Below are 16,068 nucleotides of genomic sequence, written 5' to 3'. Positions count from 1 at the left end.
TTTTTTTTTTGTCTTTTTGTCTTTTTGTCTTTTCTAGGGCCACACCCGCGGCATATGGAGGTTCTCAGGCTAGGGGTCCAGTTGGAGCTGTAGCCGCCAGCCTACACCACAGCCACAGCAACTCAAGATCCAAGCCTCATCTGCGACCTACACCACAGCGCCTGGCAATGCCAGATCCTAAACCTGCTGAGAGAGGCCAAGGATCGAACCTGCAACCTCATGGTTCCTAGTCGGATTCACTAACCACTGAGCCACGATGGGAACTCCTGCAGCACATTCTGAAGATGCTTAAGCTCTGAACTTGAAGAGCTTGTTGGGAATGGCAAAGGCTTGCAAAGGAATATGTAAATGAATTTAGCAAAAATTGTAATGTGTAACTAGAATTTTAGCAAAAGCTCTAATGCAAGGCAGACTGTGATCAGTGCTGCAATATTGGCATCACGTTCTGGAGACTGCGGGGGACATGAGACAAAGAGAGCTCAGGGCACACTTGGCGAGAGCATTATGGTCATGACCTGAGTTTGAATGCTGGTCCTGCCCCTTACTAGCTGGGTGACTTTGGACAAGTCACTTAATCTTTTTAAGCCTTAGTTTTCTCATCTCTAAAGTGTGCATATTAATAGACCCTAACTTACAGTGTTGTTATGAGGATTTAGAATGATGGTATATGGAATGCATTTGCATAATGCTTGACCTATAAGGGCTCAATATATGGTGGCCTTTATTAAGTCATGTAATCTACAGATGAATAAGATAGATGAACACAATGCTTTATGAAAAGCTCAATAGGAGTTCCCTGGAGGCTCAGTGGGTTAAGGATCTGGCATTGTCATTGCTGTGGCTCTGTCTACTGATATGGCATGGGTTCAATCCCTGGCCCCGGAACTTCTGCATGCTGTGGGCATGGCCAAAAGAATTTCAGTACATCTTTCATTCTGGTTGAGTAATTCTTGACTTTTGCAAGACCAAATCCACTGTTAGTAGTTTGAAAATATATATGGGGTACTTCAGGTGACCTAAATAGAGGCTTTCCAATCATGAGGGACACAACTTACCAGACATGAGTTAACGGAACACGAGTTGCATGTGCCACTGCTGAGGGTCTCCCTAGGGAAGAAGACAGGTCAAAGGGCACCTGTGGACCCAAGGCCCATGGCCTATTTAGATATTTCAGAGTGCCACATCCATGCAGCCTGGAAGGCAAGACCTTTGAAACTCCCATGTCCACAACAGAGGTGGGGTTCTGCTGTGCTTGACACTGCTCAGATGCTGTCTAACCCTCAGAGCTCATCCTCAGGCCACATGTCACAATGAACAGTGATTAAGTAGAAGGCAGACAGAAGCAGGTGGACTGGATGGCAGAGAAGTGGGAACAATTTCTCCCAAAAAGAGCTGAAACAAGTGGGGTATTTTGACTAGAAAAATGGAGACGTGATGGCTTCTTCCTATTTCTGCCACAGGCAACAGATATCAAACTTTTTCTGTGTTGCTCCAGGGAGCAGATCTGGGTAGCAGAGTGGCTTCAGGCATAAGCCATGGGTCAGAGAGACCTGAGTGGGGGCAGCAGGTGGGGGAAAGGAGTACTTGGTGGGATTTCTTCCCTCCACCCTCTCTCCCTTCTGTAACCTTGCTTTCAGCTCTCTCCAGGGTTGGAGTTAGGCAGTATTGTGGTGGTTGGGGGTTGGGGGAGGAACAGCCTCAGTAAGATTCTTACCTGACCTGAACTCTCATGGGTGGGTATTGCCTCTCTTGGCCCAGCTGGTGTTCAGAGCCAGCTCCTCTCCCGAATGTTGCCATAAGTTCTTCAGAGACCATGCCCCACCAATTACTGGGAATTCTCACCGGCAAGAATAGGCCCTTGCAAGCACTCCAGTGATAATAGGCCTGATCCCAGCACAGGCAAATGGGTGAGACGGAGAGCGTTTCCTTGTTCCCTGTTTCTGATGCAGGGGAGGGGGGTGTTTGTGTGAACGTGTGTGCCCACACGCACGTGAGAGTCAGCAGGTGTGCATACCTAGCCAGGAAGGCCAGGGGTTGGCCCAGAACTGTAGAAATTGCTATCGGTGGTGTGGTTGGGCAGAAGAAGGGCCTGCATGTTCCAGGAGATGCCATTCAAAGTCAGCCCTGGCCGTTGCCAGGGAAAATGTACCAGAACTTGAAAGCGTTAGAAAGATCTGAGTAGAGACATTCTGAAGAGTTCTGAAAAGCATTCTGGAGGTTTGTATCCTGATATGGTTTTGCATAAGATGTGATGACAGACGACCACCCTGGGCCATCACAGCTCTGAAAACATGACAAAGCCATTTGTTTCCATGCCGTGCATTTGGTTTCTAGAAGCGGGTCACGTTTCCATGTTTTCAATCTCTCTGCTGCTCAGTGTTTCCTCAGAGATACCAGATTTCCATATCCTCTTTACAAGCTGCCTCCAGTCTTTCCCCTTGGCTATTTCTCTCCTACTTATTTACAATTTTGGAAGCCGCTTTTTAAAAGAGCAGTTTGTTGGTACGTAAAATACAAATCCAAACCCTGACACTTCTCCCTGCCGTTGGCATTTGCTTGCCCCTCCCTACACAGCCTATTCGCCAGCGGCAGCGGGGCTTGCTTTTACAGTGCGTTACTAAGGGCCGAGGAAAAGTAAAGATCTTTTCCTTGGCTCTTTGAATTATGAGGCATCACATTGCTCGATGAAGCTTCAGTTTCTTTCTAGGGAAACTGGAGACGAAGATCCTTACTTCAGCGAGTTGTGGTTCAAATGCAATGAAATAACACATGTACCGGGCCTGGCATGTTTTTACATAGGGGGTTTGATAAATGCAAGTTCCCATGTTATAAAGAAGGCAGCGGGAGATAGCGCTGTTCAAAAGCACACATCCATAGGTATGGTCGGTTCTGCTGTATTACTACATATGTGTTCCTAAAAATCCCCACCATTCAGCAGAACTGCACGAAAAAAAGCACGGAGTTTACTGGCATAATAAGGTAGAGGTACAACATCTCGAAAACTTTTGTCAGTGACACACGGGAGAAAAGATGGGAACCTGATGAAAAGGACAGCACAGTCTCGCACATGTAAAGTGGCTACAAGGCACACAAATACAATAAATACGGCATTTCACCTCAAAAAAGACTCGGAGTTTGCTTTTGGAAGTGGACTTCAGAAGAGCTGCAGCTTGTGAGTTACTGTGACATGGTAGAATGTGGGTTATCTGGGCAGGTGTGTCTCATAACCCACACCGTGAACTGAAGTCAATGGTAGATGTTGGAGGTGTGAGCGTGTGTGCATTTTGCGTATTCCTTCAGGGCTCAATTCGGCTCTGTGCAGTTTTCTGCATTTGCTTAATTTTTTTTAAGGAAGAAATCAAGCATAAGCAAACACAAAGTTTGTGCTATGCAGACTGTTCCCTAATACGTCACTTGCATTGGAACACATTTGTATTTTCCAAACAAGAACTGCAGCAGAACTGATGTACTTGGCCAATGCTGTTGAGGGAATGAATGAATGAAAATGAATAGTAGATGGTCTAGAGAATAGAGTATACTTTATGCTACATGGTGGAAAGTACACTTGTCGTCTTTGGAACTCAGGTATTAAAAACCCATAGTCTTTGAGATTTCAAAGGTAATGGCAGCTGCCACAGAGCTTTTGATGCCTCCTCCTGCAGTGGTTTTCAGTCCGTGCTTGGACGAGCCCCTTCAAGGGTCACTGGTAAAGGGAGGGGAGCTGCAAGTTTCCCTGCCTTCCTTTCCTCTTCAACTGGAGCCCTCAGGGTTGTATATGCTTTTCTTTTTCTGGCTGTGCCTATGGCATGCAGAAGTTCCTGGGCCAGGATTTGAACCTGCGCCAGAGCAGTGACCTGAGTTGCTGCAGTGACAATGCCAGATCCTCAACCTGCTGCGCCATAAGGGAACTCCTCTTTTTGTTTTCTTTTGATGAAAGGGTTCGGCAGCTAATTTACAAGTCTCCAAACCACCGCTGTTGATTCACTTGACCAAATTTTGTTTTTACAAACTATTTCTCAGGAACATGTTTTCTTTCTAAAGAAGGAGTCTCCTCGGAGTTGCCTCTGTGGTGCAACGGGATCGGTGCATCTCTGCAGTGCCAGGACGCAGGTCTGATCCCCGGCCTGGCACAGTGAGTTAAAGGATCCAGCGCTGCGTTGCTCCCTCTGCAGAGTAGATGGCAATTGCAGCTTGGATCTGATCTCTGGCCCAGGAACTCTATATGCTGTGGAGTGGCCAAGGAAAAAAAGAGAGAGAGAGAATCCTCAGTGGGTACTACTGGGCTATGAATGCTCCAGAATTAGTAGAATTTAACTACAAAATAGTCAAGTGGGACTTCAAATTAACATTTGCCTCCAAACTACTCGGCAAAGTCTCATCGGCCACAGTGCATCTTCATTTCAGATCCAGTTCCAGTCTGGGCAGATCTCAGATGAAAGTCGAAGGGCTTTTAAATCGAGCGCATTGATGACATTCCTGTCTCTCCACAAACACCAACAACGTGATTTTCCTTCTTTTTCATTTTCAGAGAGCTGGATTGAGAGATGTCTCAACGAAAGTGAAAACAAACGTTATTCCAGCCACACATCTCTGGGGAATGTTTCTAATGATGAAAGTAAGTGCTTGAAATTCATTCTTCTGTGACGTTCTGGATGCGGCCTTTGTCCCGATGGGAGGAATGATGCTTCTAGAATGCTAGACTGGAGCATGTCTCCGGAAGCAAGAGGCTCTTTAACCCTTTATGAAATACCCCAGACCCTCCCTGTAATATTCTGCTGCTAGTAGGGAGTGCAGTGCAGTCAGGTGGATGTGGAAACCAAGACCATGGTAAAAATTTGCTGACTATGCATTCTTAGTGTCTTGAGTCCCAAAGACTCTGTCTCAGTCATGCTTCAGTGGGAAAATGTGGACCCTGAATGGGAAGGGCCCTTCTCTGTGTCACTGTAGATGCGGGTTTAAAGTTGTGTGTCATGGGACAGTTGTTTTAGAGTGACAAATGTCCTTGGTATGTGAAAGTAACAGGTTTCTCTGGATCTTATACTAGAGAATTGGAGTTAATGGAAAGATATACACTGCTGTGTTTATACCTTTCCCTAGGTTATGTAAGACTGGGGCTTCTGGGTGATGTGTATTCAAAGCAGAAGATATCTGGGGCTTGTATTTATCCCTAAAGCACTGCAAAAAAGAGGTAGCTTCTTACAAATGTCATTTCCAGCAGAGACACAGTATCTTTCTTGGTTGGTGAAGTGTATCTCCTTAGTTCAATTTTCTTGAGAAGCAGGCCAGGGACCACGTGCTCTGTAATCCCCAAAGGGTGTTTGTTAGGCTGAACAGCTTCCTTCCAAGTCCTCTCTAGCGTTGTCCTTCTGTCATCACTATTTTTGCTTCATTTTCTAAAGCTGAGGTAAATTGAACACAAGGTACATAAATCTTCTGTGAATAGTTTGGTGAATATCTTTTCCCCCCCTGCATATTGTATTCACCTGCATAACCACTCCCCAGCAAAGAAATAGAACATTTCGAGCACTGTGGGCATTTTTCTCCTATCTTAGCCCTGTCAATAACCACGCTTCTGACATTTATCACTAGAGTTTGGTTTTGCCTGTTTCTGAAACTTTGTGTAAAGGGAATCATAGAACCTTGTATTCTTTTGTACGTAGCTTTTTTTACTCAACATAATGTCTGTGAGATTCAGCCTACTGTGGTATATCACAGTAGTTTTTTCATTGTTGCATAGTATTCCACTGTATGCATATATCACAATGTACATATCCATTTAAATGTTAATGGATATTTAAATTGTTTCAAGTTTGTGACTGTTTCTTTCTTTCTTTCTTTTTTTTATTTTCCCACTGTACAGCATGTGACTGTTTCTTAAGCATCTCTGAACATTCTTTTTTTAAACTTTTATTCTATTGTGGTAGAATATACCCGTCGTAAATCTTATCATTTGAACCATGTTAAGTATATAATTCAGTGGTATTAAGTATATTCACCTTGTGCAACCATCACCACCATCCATCTCCAGAACTTTTTTTCATCTTCCCAAACTGAAATTCTATACTCATTAAACAATGTTTCCCTTTCCGTTTTCCCCTATTCCCTAGCAACCACTATTCTACTTTCTGCTTCTATGAATTTGACTACTGTAAGAATCTCAAATAAGTGAAATCATATAGTATTTTTCCTTTGGTGACTGGCTTATTTTACATAGCACAGTGCCTTTAAGGTTCATCTGTGTTGTAGCATGTATCAGAATTTCCTTCCTTTTCAAGGCTGAATGACATTCCATTGTATGTATACACCACATTTTATTTATTCACTCGTTGATGGGCATTTGGGCTGTTTCCACCTTTGGGCTATTGTGAATAATGCTGCTATAAACATGGGCGTACAAATATCTGGTGAGTTCCTGCTTTCAGTTCTTTTGGCTCTATACCCAGAAGCGGAATTGCTAGATCATATGTTTACTCTTTTGAGGAAATGCCATGTTTTCATATTGGATGCGCCATTTTACATTCTCACCAGCATGCACTAACTGTTCAAATTTCTCCACATCCTTGCCCATATTGTTATTTTCTGTTTTGTTTTGTTTTTTTAAATAATAGTCATTACAGTGGATTTAATGTAGTATCTCATTGTGATTTTGATTTGCATTTCCCTGATGATAAGTGATATCGAACACCTTTCTATGTGCTTATTGACCATTTGTATGCACACTGTATGGAAATGTCTATTTAAGTTTTTTTTATTGCTTTTTAATGAGATTGTTTACTTTTTTTGTTAAATTGTAGAAGTTCTTTATACATCCTGCATATTAACTCTTTTTTAGGTATATGTTTTGCAAATATTTTTCTCCCATTCTTTAGGTTGCCTTTTATTCTGTTGATTGTGTTCTTTGATGTATAGACATTCAATTTTGATGCAGTCTATTTTATCTATGTTTACGTTTGTTGCCTGTACTTTGGTGTCATATCCAAGAAATCACTACTGATCCAGTGTCATGAAGGTTTTTCTCCAAAAGTTCTTTGATCCATTCGTGTTAATTTTCGTGGATAGTATAAAGTAAGGGTTCAAATTCTTTCTTTCATTTATGGATATCCAGTTTTTCCAACACTGTTTGTTGAAAAGTCTGTCCTTTCCCCACTGAATGTTGACACCCTCATCAAAAATCATTTGACCATGTATGCAAAGGTTCATCTCTAGGCTCCTTATTCTATTCCATTGATTTGTATGTCTGTCTTTATGTCAGTACCACACTGTTTTGATTACTGTGAGAACTCTAATGTTCTTTTTCAAGATTGTTTTGGTTATTAAGGGTCACTGGAAATTTCATATGAATTTTAGGGTGGTTTTTTTTATTTCTGCCAAAAAATGTTATTGGGATTTTTGAATTGAATCTATAGATCTCTTTGGATAATACTGACATCTTAATAATATTAAATCTTCCAATCCATGGACACAGGATGTCTTCATGTTTACTGATGTCATCTTTGGTTCTTTTGGCAAATTTTTGTGGCTTTCAGTGCACACATCTTTTGCTTCCTTGATTAAGTTTATTTCTAAGTATTTTATTCTTTTCAATGTGTTGTAAACAAAATTGTTTTCTTAATTTCTTTTTTGGATTGTTCATCAGTAGTGCAGAGAAATGCAACTGAATTTGGTTGCTGATTTTGTATTCTGCAACTTTGCTTAATTCACTTATTCTAGCAGTGTGTGTGTGTGTGTGTGTGTGTGTGTGTGTGTGATCTTCTCTAATTGCTCTAACTAGGAATTCTAGTATATTGAATAGAAATGACAAAAGTGGACATCCTTATCTTGTTCCTCATCTTAAAGGAAGAGCTTTTTGTTTGTTTGTTTGTTTTACCATTGAGTATGATTGCTGTGGGTTTTTCATTTATGTTTTACTATGTTAAAAGTAGTTTTCTTCTCTCCTTATTTTGTTGAGTCTTTTTGTCATGAAAATATTTTGAATTTTATCAAATGCTTTTTCTATATTGGTTGAGATGAACTTGTGGTTATTCTGTTAATGGGGTTTATTACATGGATTTATTTAATATGTTGAACCATCCTTGCATTCAAGGAATAAATCCCACTTAGTCATTGTGTACAGTTCTTTTAATGTACTGTTGAATTTTGTTAAATAGCATTTTCTTGGGGATTTTTGCTTCACTATACATAAGAGACATTGATGTCTAGTTTTCTTGTAGTATGTTCATCTGGCTCTGGTATCAGGGTAATATTGATCTTGTACAGTGAGTTTGGAAGAGTTCCCTCCTATTCTGTTGATTTATTTATTTTGGTCATGTCCATGGCATCCAGAAATTCCTGGGCCAGAGATTGAACCCAAGCCACAGCTGTAACCAGAGCCACAGCAGTGACAATGCTGGATCCTTAACCCATCGAGCCACAATGGAACTCCTCCTCTTCCATTTTTTTGGGGAGAGTTTGAGAAGGATTGGTGCTCTGAATATTCTTGTGTACACCCTCTTTTATGAACAACCTATTCAGATTTTTGCTAGTCAGTTTTTTGTTTGTTTGTTTTTGTTTTTGGATGGTGCTTTTGTCTTTTTCTTAATGATTTGTAAGAGTTGTTTTTATAATCTCAACAAGAGATATTTGTCAGATAAAAGTATTGCAAACATCTTTCAGTTTGTGGTCTGCCTCTTAAATTCTTTTGGTGGTATCTTTTGGTGAAAAGAAGTGCTTAATTCTAATAAAATTCAGTTTATCAATTTTTTCTTTTATAGTTAGTGCTTTTGTATCATATGAAGAAGTTTTTGCCTACCTAAGGTTAAGATTACCTAAGGTTATGGTTATTTTTTTCATGTTTTTATCTAAAAGTTTTATTATTTTACCTTTTATTTTTATATCAACAAGCAACCTGGAATTTGTGTAAAAGGTGTAATGTAGGAGTCCAAATTCTTTTTTTATTTTTCATTTTTGCTTGATAGAGCACCATTTTTTTGAAAAGAATATTCTTTACCCACTGTTCATAAATCAGGAGATCATATACGTGTGTATTTATATCTTGATGTTCATTCTGGACCATTGGTCAGCTTGTCTATTTTGGCCAAGTCTTTATTACTGTAACTTTTATAATACATTGTGATATATGGTGGCATAAGACCTCTTTTTCAAGATTGTTTTGGTTAAGTTCTTAATATTGCCATATAGATTTTAGAATCAGCTTATCTATTTTCACATGCACGCATACAAAAATCTGCCAGGATTTTTATTGGCATCACATTGTATTCACAATTGATTTTGGAAGAATTAGCATCTTACCAATGTGAAATTTCTAATCTATGTATGTGACTTTAGACCTCCATATATTAGATGGCCTTTCGTTTCTCTCAATAGTGTTTTGTAGATTTCAGTGTAGAGATTTTGCACACCTTTTATTAGCTTTATTCCTAGGTAATTGATGTTTTTCAGTGCTATTATATATAGTATTGTTTTGTTTTTGTTTTTGTTTTTGTCTTTTTAGGGCTGTACCCATGGCATATGGAGGTTCCCAGGCTAGGGGTTGAATTGGAGCTACAGTTGCTGACTTACACCGCAGCTCATGGCAACACAGGATCCTCAACCCACTGAGCAAGGCCAGGGATTGAATCTGAGTCCTCAGTGGATACTAGTCACATTTGTTTCCACTAAGCCACAATGGAAACTCCTGTTTTTAATTTTTTTCTGTCAGTTGCTAGAATATGACAATTCAATTTATGACTATATCAAGGCACTTTGCTAAATTTGCTATTGATTGAGTTTGTTCTGAACACCTGATAATGATAGTTTTCCATCTTTTATCTTCTTTATATTTTAATTTCTTTTCTGTGCCTTAGTGTACTGACTGGGACCTCCAGTGTAATACTGAGTTGAAATGGTAATAGTGGACCTTCTTGCCTTGTTCCTAGCCTAAGGAAAAAGTATTTACTGTTTCATCATTAAGATAATGTTTGTTGTGCATTTCTTGTAGATATCATTATCAAATCTGATTTGCTGGGATATTTTTCTTAAATGGGTGTAGAACTTAAATGTTTTTCTACATCTCTTGAGCTGATCATATGTTTTTTTCCTTTATTTCATTAAATGTTATGAATTTCATTGATTAAATTTCAAATGTTAAAGCCATTTTGCATTCCTGGAGGGCACTGCTCCTGGTCAGAAGTTTAATTTTGTATATATTTCTAGGTTAGGTTGACTACCATTCAGTTAAGAATTTTGACATCTATGTTTATGAGATTTATTGGCCTGTGATTTTCTTTCTTTATGATATCCTTGTCAAGTTTTGGTGTCTGATAAAGAGATGGAAACCTCCTTTTTTTTCTGTTCTTTCGAAGAGTTTGTATAAGGTTGGAATTACTGACTTCTTAAATATTAGGAAAAACTTAACACTGAAGTCATCTGGGTTTGGAGCTTTGAGGGAAAGATTTTAATGATGGTGAGTTTTAAAAATAGCAATGGAATTATTCATATTTTTCTATTTCTTGTTTTATTACTCTTACAAATTATTACTTTTAAAGAATTCATTTCATATAATTTTTCAAATTTATTTACATGATATTATCTAAGCTTCCCTCTCATTGTTTTTTGTCACGTTTTTAGCAGCTACGATGATGTTCTTCTTTCATTTCCAATGTTATCTCTATTTTTATTAAGCAGTCTTGTCAGAGTTTATCAATTTCAAAGATCCAAATTTTGGCTTTGTTTTTTTCCCCTCAATTTACACTCTTTTAAATTTCATTTATCTCTGCTTTTATCTTTATTTTTTTCCTTCCTTCTACTTTCTTTGAGTTTAGTTTTTTGTCTTCTTCTATTTTGAGATAGACATTTAGATAGTTGATTTTTAACCTTTTATAAGACAGGCACTTAAAGTTATAAAATTTCCTCTAAGTATCACTTAATTGTAGCACATACTTATCTGAGGTCATACTTTCATTATCATATTATCAATTATTTTATAATTATTTTCTAATTCCTATTGTGATTTCTTCTTTTACCCTTATATTATTTGGAAATCTATTGCTTAATTTCTTTCTTTCTTCTTCTTCTTCTTCTTCTTTTTTTTTTTTTTTTTGTCTTTTGTGCTTTTAAGGCTGCACCTGCTGCATATGGAGGTTCCCAAGTTAGGGGTCCAGCTGGAGCTGTAGCTGCCAGCCTATGCCAGAGCCATAGCAATGCCAGATCCGAGCCTTGTCTGCGACCTGCACCACAGCTCATGGCAACTCCGGATCCTCAACCCACTGAGTGAGGCCAGGGATTGAACCCGCAACCTCATGTTTCCTAGTCAGATTCGTTTCCACTGTGCTATGATAGGAACTCCCCCTCTATTGATTAATTTCTAAAGATTCCTAGTTGTCTTTCTGTTACTGGTTTTACTTTGTAATGTCACATGGTCAGAGAACATATTCTGGATGACTTCAGTATTTAAAATGAGTGTGACTTGCTTATTGTCCAAATGTATGGTCTATTTGACAGATGCTCAGGTATATATGTAAAGAGTGTATATTCTGCAGTTTTTGGATGGCATGTTCTACAGTTATCAATTAGATCAAGTTGTTTAATCATGTTATTAAAAATGTTCCATATACTTATGGATTTTATTGTTGTTGCTTGCTCTCTCTGAAAGCAATTGTGCTTATCTAGCTTTTCAGTTCTGTTAATTTCTGCTTAACATGTTTTGAAGTATTCATTTCTAGAAATTTAGGATTGTTATATCCTCTTGTTGAAATGATCATTTTTATTAGATGTCCCTCCTTATATCTAGTAATACTTTTTGCCTTCAAGTATATTATCCATATTAATACAACCAGGTTTCTTTTTTTATCAGGATTGTCATGGTATGTCTTTCTTTGTCTTTTTATTTTCAGCCTTTCTGAATTCAATATTAAGAGGTTTTTTTTTTAAACAGTTTTTAAAAGCCAGTCTGATCTGATTTTATTTATTTATTTATTTATTGCTTTTTAGGGCTGCACCCACGGCATATAGAAGTTCCCAGGCTAGGGGTCGAATTGGAGCTACAGCTGCCAGTCTGTGCCATAGCCATAGCAACACAGGATCCAAGCTGCATCTGTGATCTACCCCCACAGCTCACCTCAATGCCAGGTCCTTTACCCACTGAGCGAGGCCAGGGATTGAACCTGCAACCTCATGGATACTAGGCAGATTCATTTCCAATGCAGCATAGTGGGAACTCCAGATCATCTTTATCTTTAATTGGGATTTTTAGAGTGTTTATTTATTTATTTATTTATTTATTTTTGTTTTTTTGCTATTTCTTTGGGCCGCTCCCACGGCATATGGAGGTTCCCAGGCTAGGGGTCTAATCGGAGCTGTAGCCACTGGCCTACGCCAGAGCCACAGCAACTCAGGATCCGAGCCGAGTCTGCAACCTACACCACAGCTCACGGCAACACCGGATCGTTAACCCACTGAGCAAGGGCAGGGACCGAACCCGCAACCTCATGGTTCCTAGTTGGATTCATTAACCACTGTGCCATGATGGGAGCTCCCTAGAGGGTTTAAATTTAATGTAGTTGCATTGTTTAGTTTAAGTCCACAAACTTGCTTTTTTTTTTTTTTTTTGGAGGAGGGGGTCGGGTTATGCTGGTCTTTTATTCCTTTTACCAGGAATAGTAAGGATTGAAATGAGACTGTGTTCCAACCTTGTTTTTTTTTCAAGTTTTTTTTTTGCAAATTTGATGCCATTGCTTTTAGAATAAGCTTGTCAATTCTTCAACAAAAGTTTACTGAGACTTTGACTGTAATTTCTTGGAATTTACAAACCAATTTAGGAGAATGGATATATTGAACCTCCAGGCAAAGAATGTGGCTTGCCTCTCCATTTAGTTAGGACTTCACTTTCTCTCACATCTTGTATTTTCCATATATTTTGTTAAAATTTCCCTGTGTTTCATGTTTTTTAAGGCTATTGTGAATTGTATTTTTAAAATTTCATTTATTTCACTTAATTAATTTCACTTGCTAGTATATAGACGTACAATTGATTTTTGTATATTGACTTGGTGTCTTGTGATCTGGCTGACTTCACTGAGTAATTTTAATCATTTTTTTGGGGGGACAGATGCTATAGGGTTTTCTATTTACATTCTTATATCATCTGCAAATAAAAATACTTGTGCTTCTTTTGTTTCATTCTTATGTCTTTATTTTTATTGCCTTATTACACTGGTTAGGACCTCCAAAACAATGTTGAACAAAAATAAGCTGACATTTGCACCTTTTTCTGTATCTTAGGGGAAAAATTTCAAAGATTCATCATTAAGAATGACATTAGCTATAAGTTTTTTTATAGCCATTCTTTATCAGGCTAAGTTCCCTCATAGTTCTAGTTTCTTGGTTGCTGTTTTTTCTTTAATCAAATGTTAAAGTTCGTCAATTTTTTACGTTATTGAGGTGGTCATATGATTTTTCTCCCTTTATTCTGAAAATGAGAATTGTCTTTGATGATTTTTAAATGTTTAAATTAAACTGGCATAACCCCCTTAGTCATGAAGTAGTATCCTTTTTATATACCCATGGATGTGATTTTCTAATATTTCGTTAAGGATTTTTGCATCTATATTTATGAGGGATATTGACCTATAAATTTATTTTCTTGTAATATGCTTGGCAGAATTTGGTATCAGCATGATGCTAGATTCACATAACAATTTGAGAGTGTTTCTTCCTGCCCTATTTTTTGAAGAACAAACTTGCTGTTCAATTTTGATTTGTCCCATCTGCCTTTATTTCTTTATTCTTCCCTTGTCCCTTTTTTTTTTTTTTTTTGGAGAGATTAATGCAGTAAATTTTGTTAATGTGTTTCTCTGCTTGCTTTCCAACTAGATATTCTGTTTGAGTATCTCTCTTAGGGGTTACAATATGTACCTTTCCTTTCATGTCTGCCTCATATTACTCCTTCTCCCACTTCAAATAGAGTGCATGAATACTCTCACAGTTTAACCTCATTTACTGCTTTCCCATCCTTTCTGCTATTGCTTTTTACTTCCGCATATGCTATAAACCCTGAAAGACATTATTATTGTTGTTTTTTGTTTACTTATTTAAAAAATTTTGTTATAGTTGATTTGCTGTGTTCTGTCAACTTCTGTTGTACAGCAAAGTGACCCAGTTATACATTTATATACATTTTTTTCCACATTATCCTCCATCATGTTCCATTACAAGTGATTAGATATATTTCCCTGTATACAGCAGGATTTCATTGCTTATCCACTCCAAATGCAATAGTTTGCATCTACTAACCCCAAACTCCCAGTCCTTCCCCCTCCCTCTTGGCAACCACAAGTCTGTTCTTCAAGTCCCTGAGTTTGTTTCTTTTCTGTAGATAGGTTCATTTCTGCCGTATGTTAGACTCCAGATATAAGTGATATAATATGGTATTTGTCTTTCTCTTTCTGACTGACTTCACTTAGTATGAGCGTTTCTAGTTCCATCCATGTTGCTATAAATGGCATTATTTTGTTCCTTTTTATGGCCAAGTAGTATTCCATTTTGTATATATACCACATCTTCTTAATCGACTCATCTGTGGTTGGACATTTAGGTTGTTTTCATGTCTTGGCTAGCGTGAATAGTGCTGTAAGGAACATAGGGATGCATGTTTCTTTTCAATGAAAGTATCTTTTTCAATGAAAGTTTTGTCTGGATATAGTCCAGGATTGGAATTGCTGGATCATATGGTAGTTCTATATTTAGTTTTGAGGTACTTCCATACTGTTTTCCATAGCAGTTGTGCCAATTTACATTCCCACCAATAGTGTAGAAAGGTTCCCTTTTCTTCAGACCCTCTCCAGCATTTGTTATTTGTAGACTTACTAATGATGAACATTTTTTCATGTGCCTTTTGGCCATCCATTAGTCTTTTTTGGGGAAATGTCTCTTCAGGTCTTCTGCCCATTTTTTAATTGGGTTGTTTGTTTTTTTGCTGTTGAGTTGTATTGGCTGTTTGTATATTTTGGACATTAAGCCCTTGTCATTTGCATCATTTGCAACTATTTTCTCCCATTCTGTAGGTAGTCATTTGGGTTTTTTTTTTTCTTTTTATGGCTTCCTTTGCTGTGTAAAAGCTTGTCAGTTTGATTAGGTCCCCTTGGTTTATTTTTGTTTCTATTTCTCTTGCCTTGGGAGATTGACCTAAGAAGACATTTGTACAGTTGATGTCAGAGAATGTTTTGCCTATGTTCTCCTCTAGGAGGCTTATGGTGTCTTGTCTTATGTTTAACTCTTACGCCATTTTGAGTTTATTTTTGTGCATGGTGTAAGTGTGTGTTCTAGTTTCACTGATTTACATGTGGCTGTCCACGTTTCCCAGCACCACTTGTTGAATAGACTTTTCCACATTTTTTATTCTTGCCTCCTTTGTTGAAGATTAATTGACCATAGGCACCTGGGTTTATTATTGTTTAAAACATTAGTCAATACGTACTTACATTTATTCACATATTTACCCTCTCCAAGGCTCTTCATTCCTGTTAGGAGGTCCATGCTTCCATGTGGGATCATTATTTCTTCAACCCAAAGAAACTCCTTTACTATTTCTGGTAGAGCAGTATAGAATAGTGTAAGAACTATTTCACCCATATTTTTGAAGGACCGTTTTGCTGGATATAGAATTCTTAGTTGATAAGATTTGTTTTCCTTTAAACCCTTTAAAGTTTTCATTGCATTGTCTTCTGCTTTCTGTAAGTTAGCCATCAGACTTGATTTTACTCCTTCAAATGCAATGTGTATTTTTGTCTCAGGCAAAAGATTTTTTTCTTTGTCTTTAGTTTTTAGCAGTTTGACTGTAACATCCATAGATACGGTTTTGTTATATTTTTTCTTCTTGGGGTTCAGTGAGTTTCTTGCATCTGTGGATTGTCATTCATCAAACTTGTAAAATTGTTGACTGTTATCACCTCAAATATTTTTTCTGACCCATTCTTTTTTATCTTTTTATTGCTGCACCTGCAGCATATGGAAGTTCCCTGGCTAGGGGTCCAATTGGAGCTGCAGCCGGGGCTTATGCCACAGCCCTGGCAACATTAGATCCAAGCTACATCT

The 16,068-nt window shown here is 38.1% G+C and overlaps 1 protein-coding gene across 5 annotated transcripts in view; it reads left to right on the top strand.

The window, feature by feature from the left end:
- The window catches only part of RFX4 (regulatory factor X4), a 168,505-nt gene that overhangs the window by 22,070 nt on the left and 130,367 nt on the right, over window positions 1-16,068 (top strand). For all 5 annotated transcript variants that reach the window (XM_021091569.2, XM_021091568.2, XM_084955470.1 and 2 more), the window contains exon 2: window positions 4,529-4,615. In XM_021091569.2, coding sequence (XP_020947228.1) covers window positions 4,529-4,615 — 87 coding nt within the window. The remainder of the gene's footprint in view (window positions 1-4,528; window positions 4,616-16,068) is intronic.

Source organism: Sus scrofa, chromosome 5 (genome assembly GCF_054392235.1).
Source record: "Sus scrofa isolate SSC_HxYL_T2T_F1_AM1 chromosome 5, Sscrofa_HxYL_maternal_Yorkshire_Landrace_v2.0, whole genome shotgun sequence".
NCBI classification, from domain to species: Eukaryota; Metazoa; Chordata; class Mammalia; order Artiodactyla; family Suidae; genus Sus; species Sus scrofa.
The sequence above is the reverse complement of the archived record's forward strand: the minus strand, read 5'-3'. Positions and strand labels throughout refer to the sequence as shown.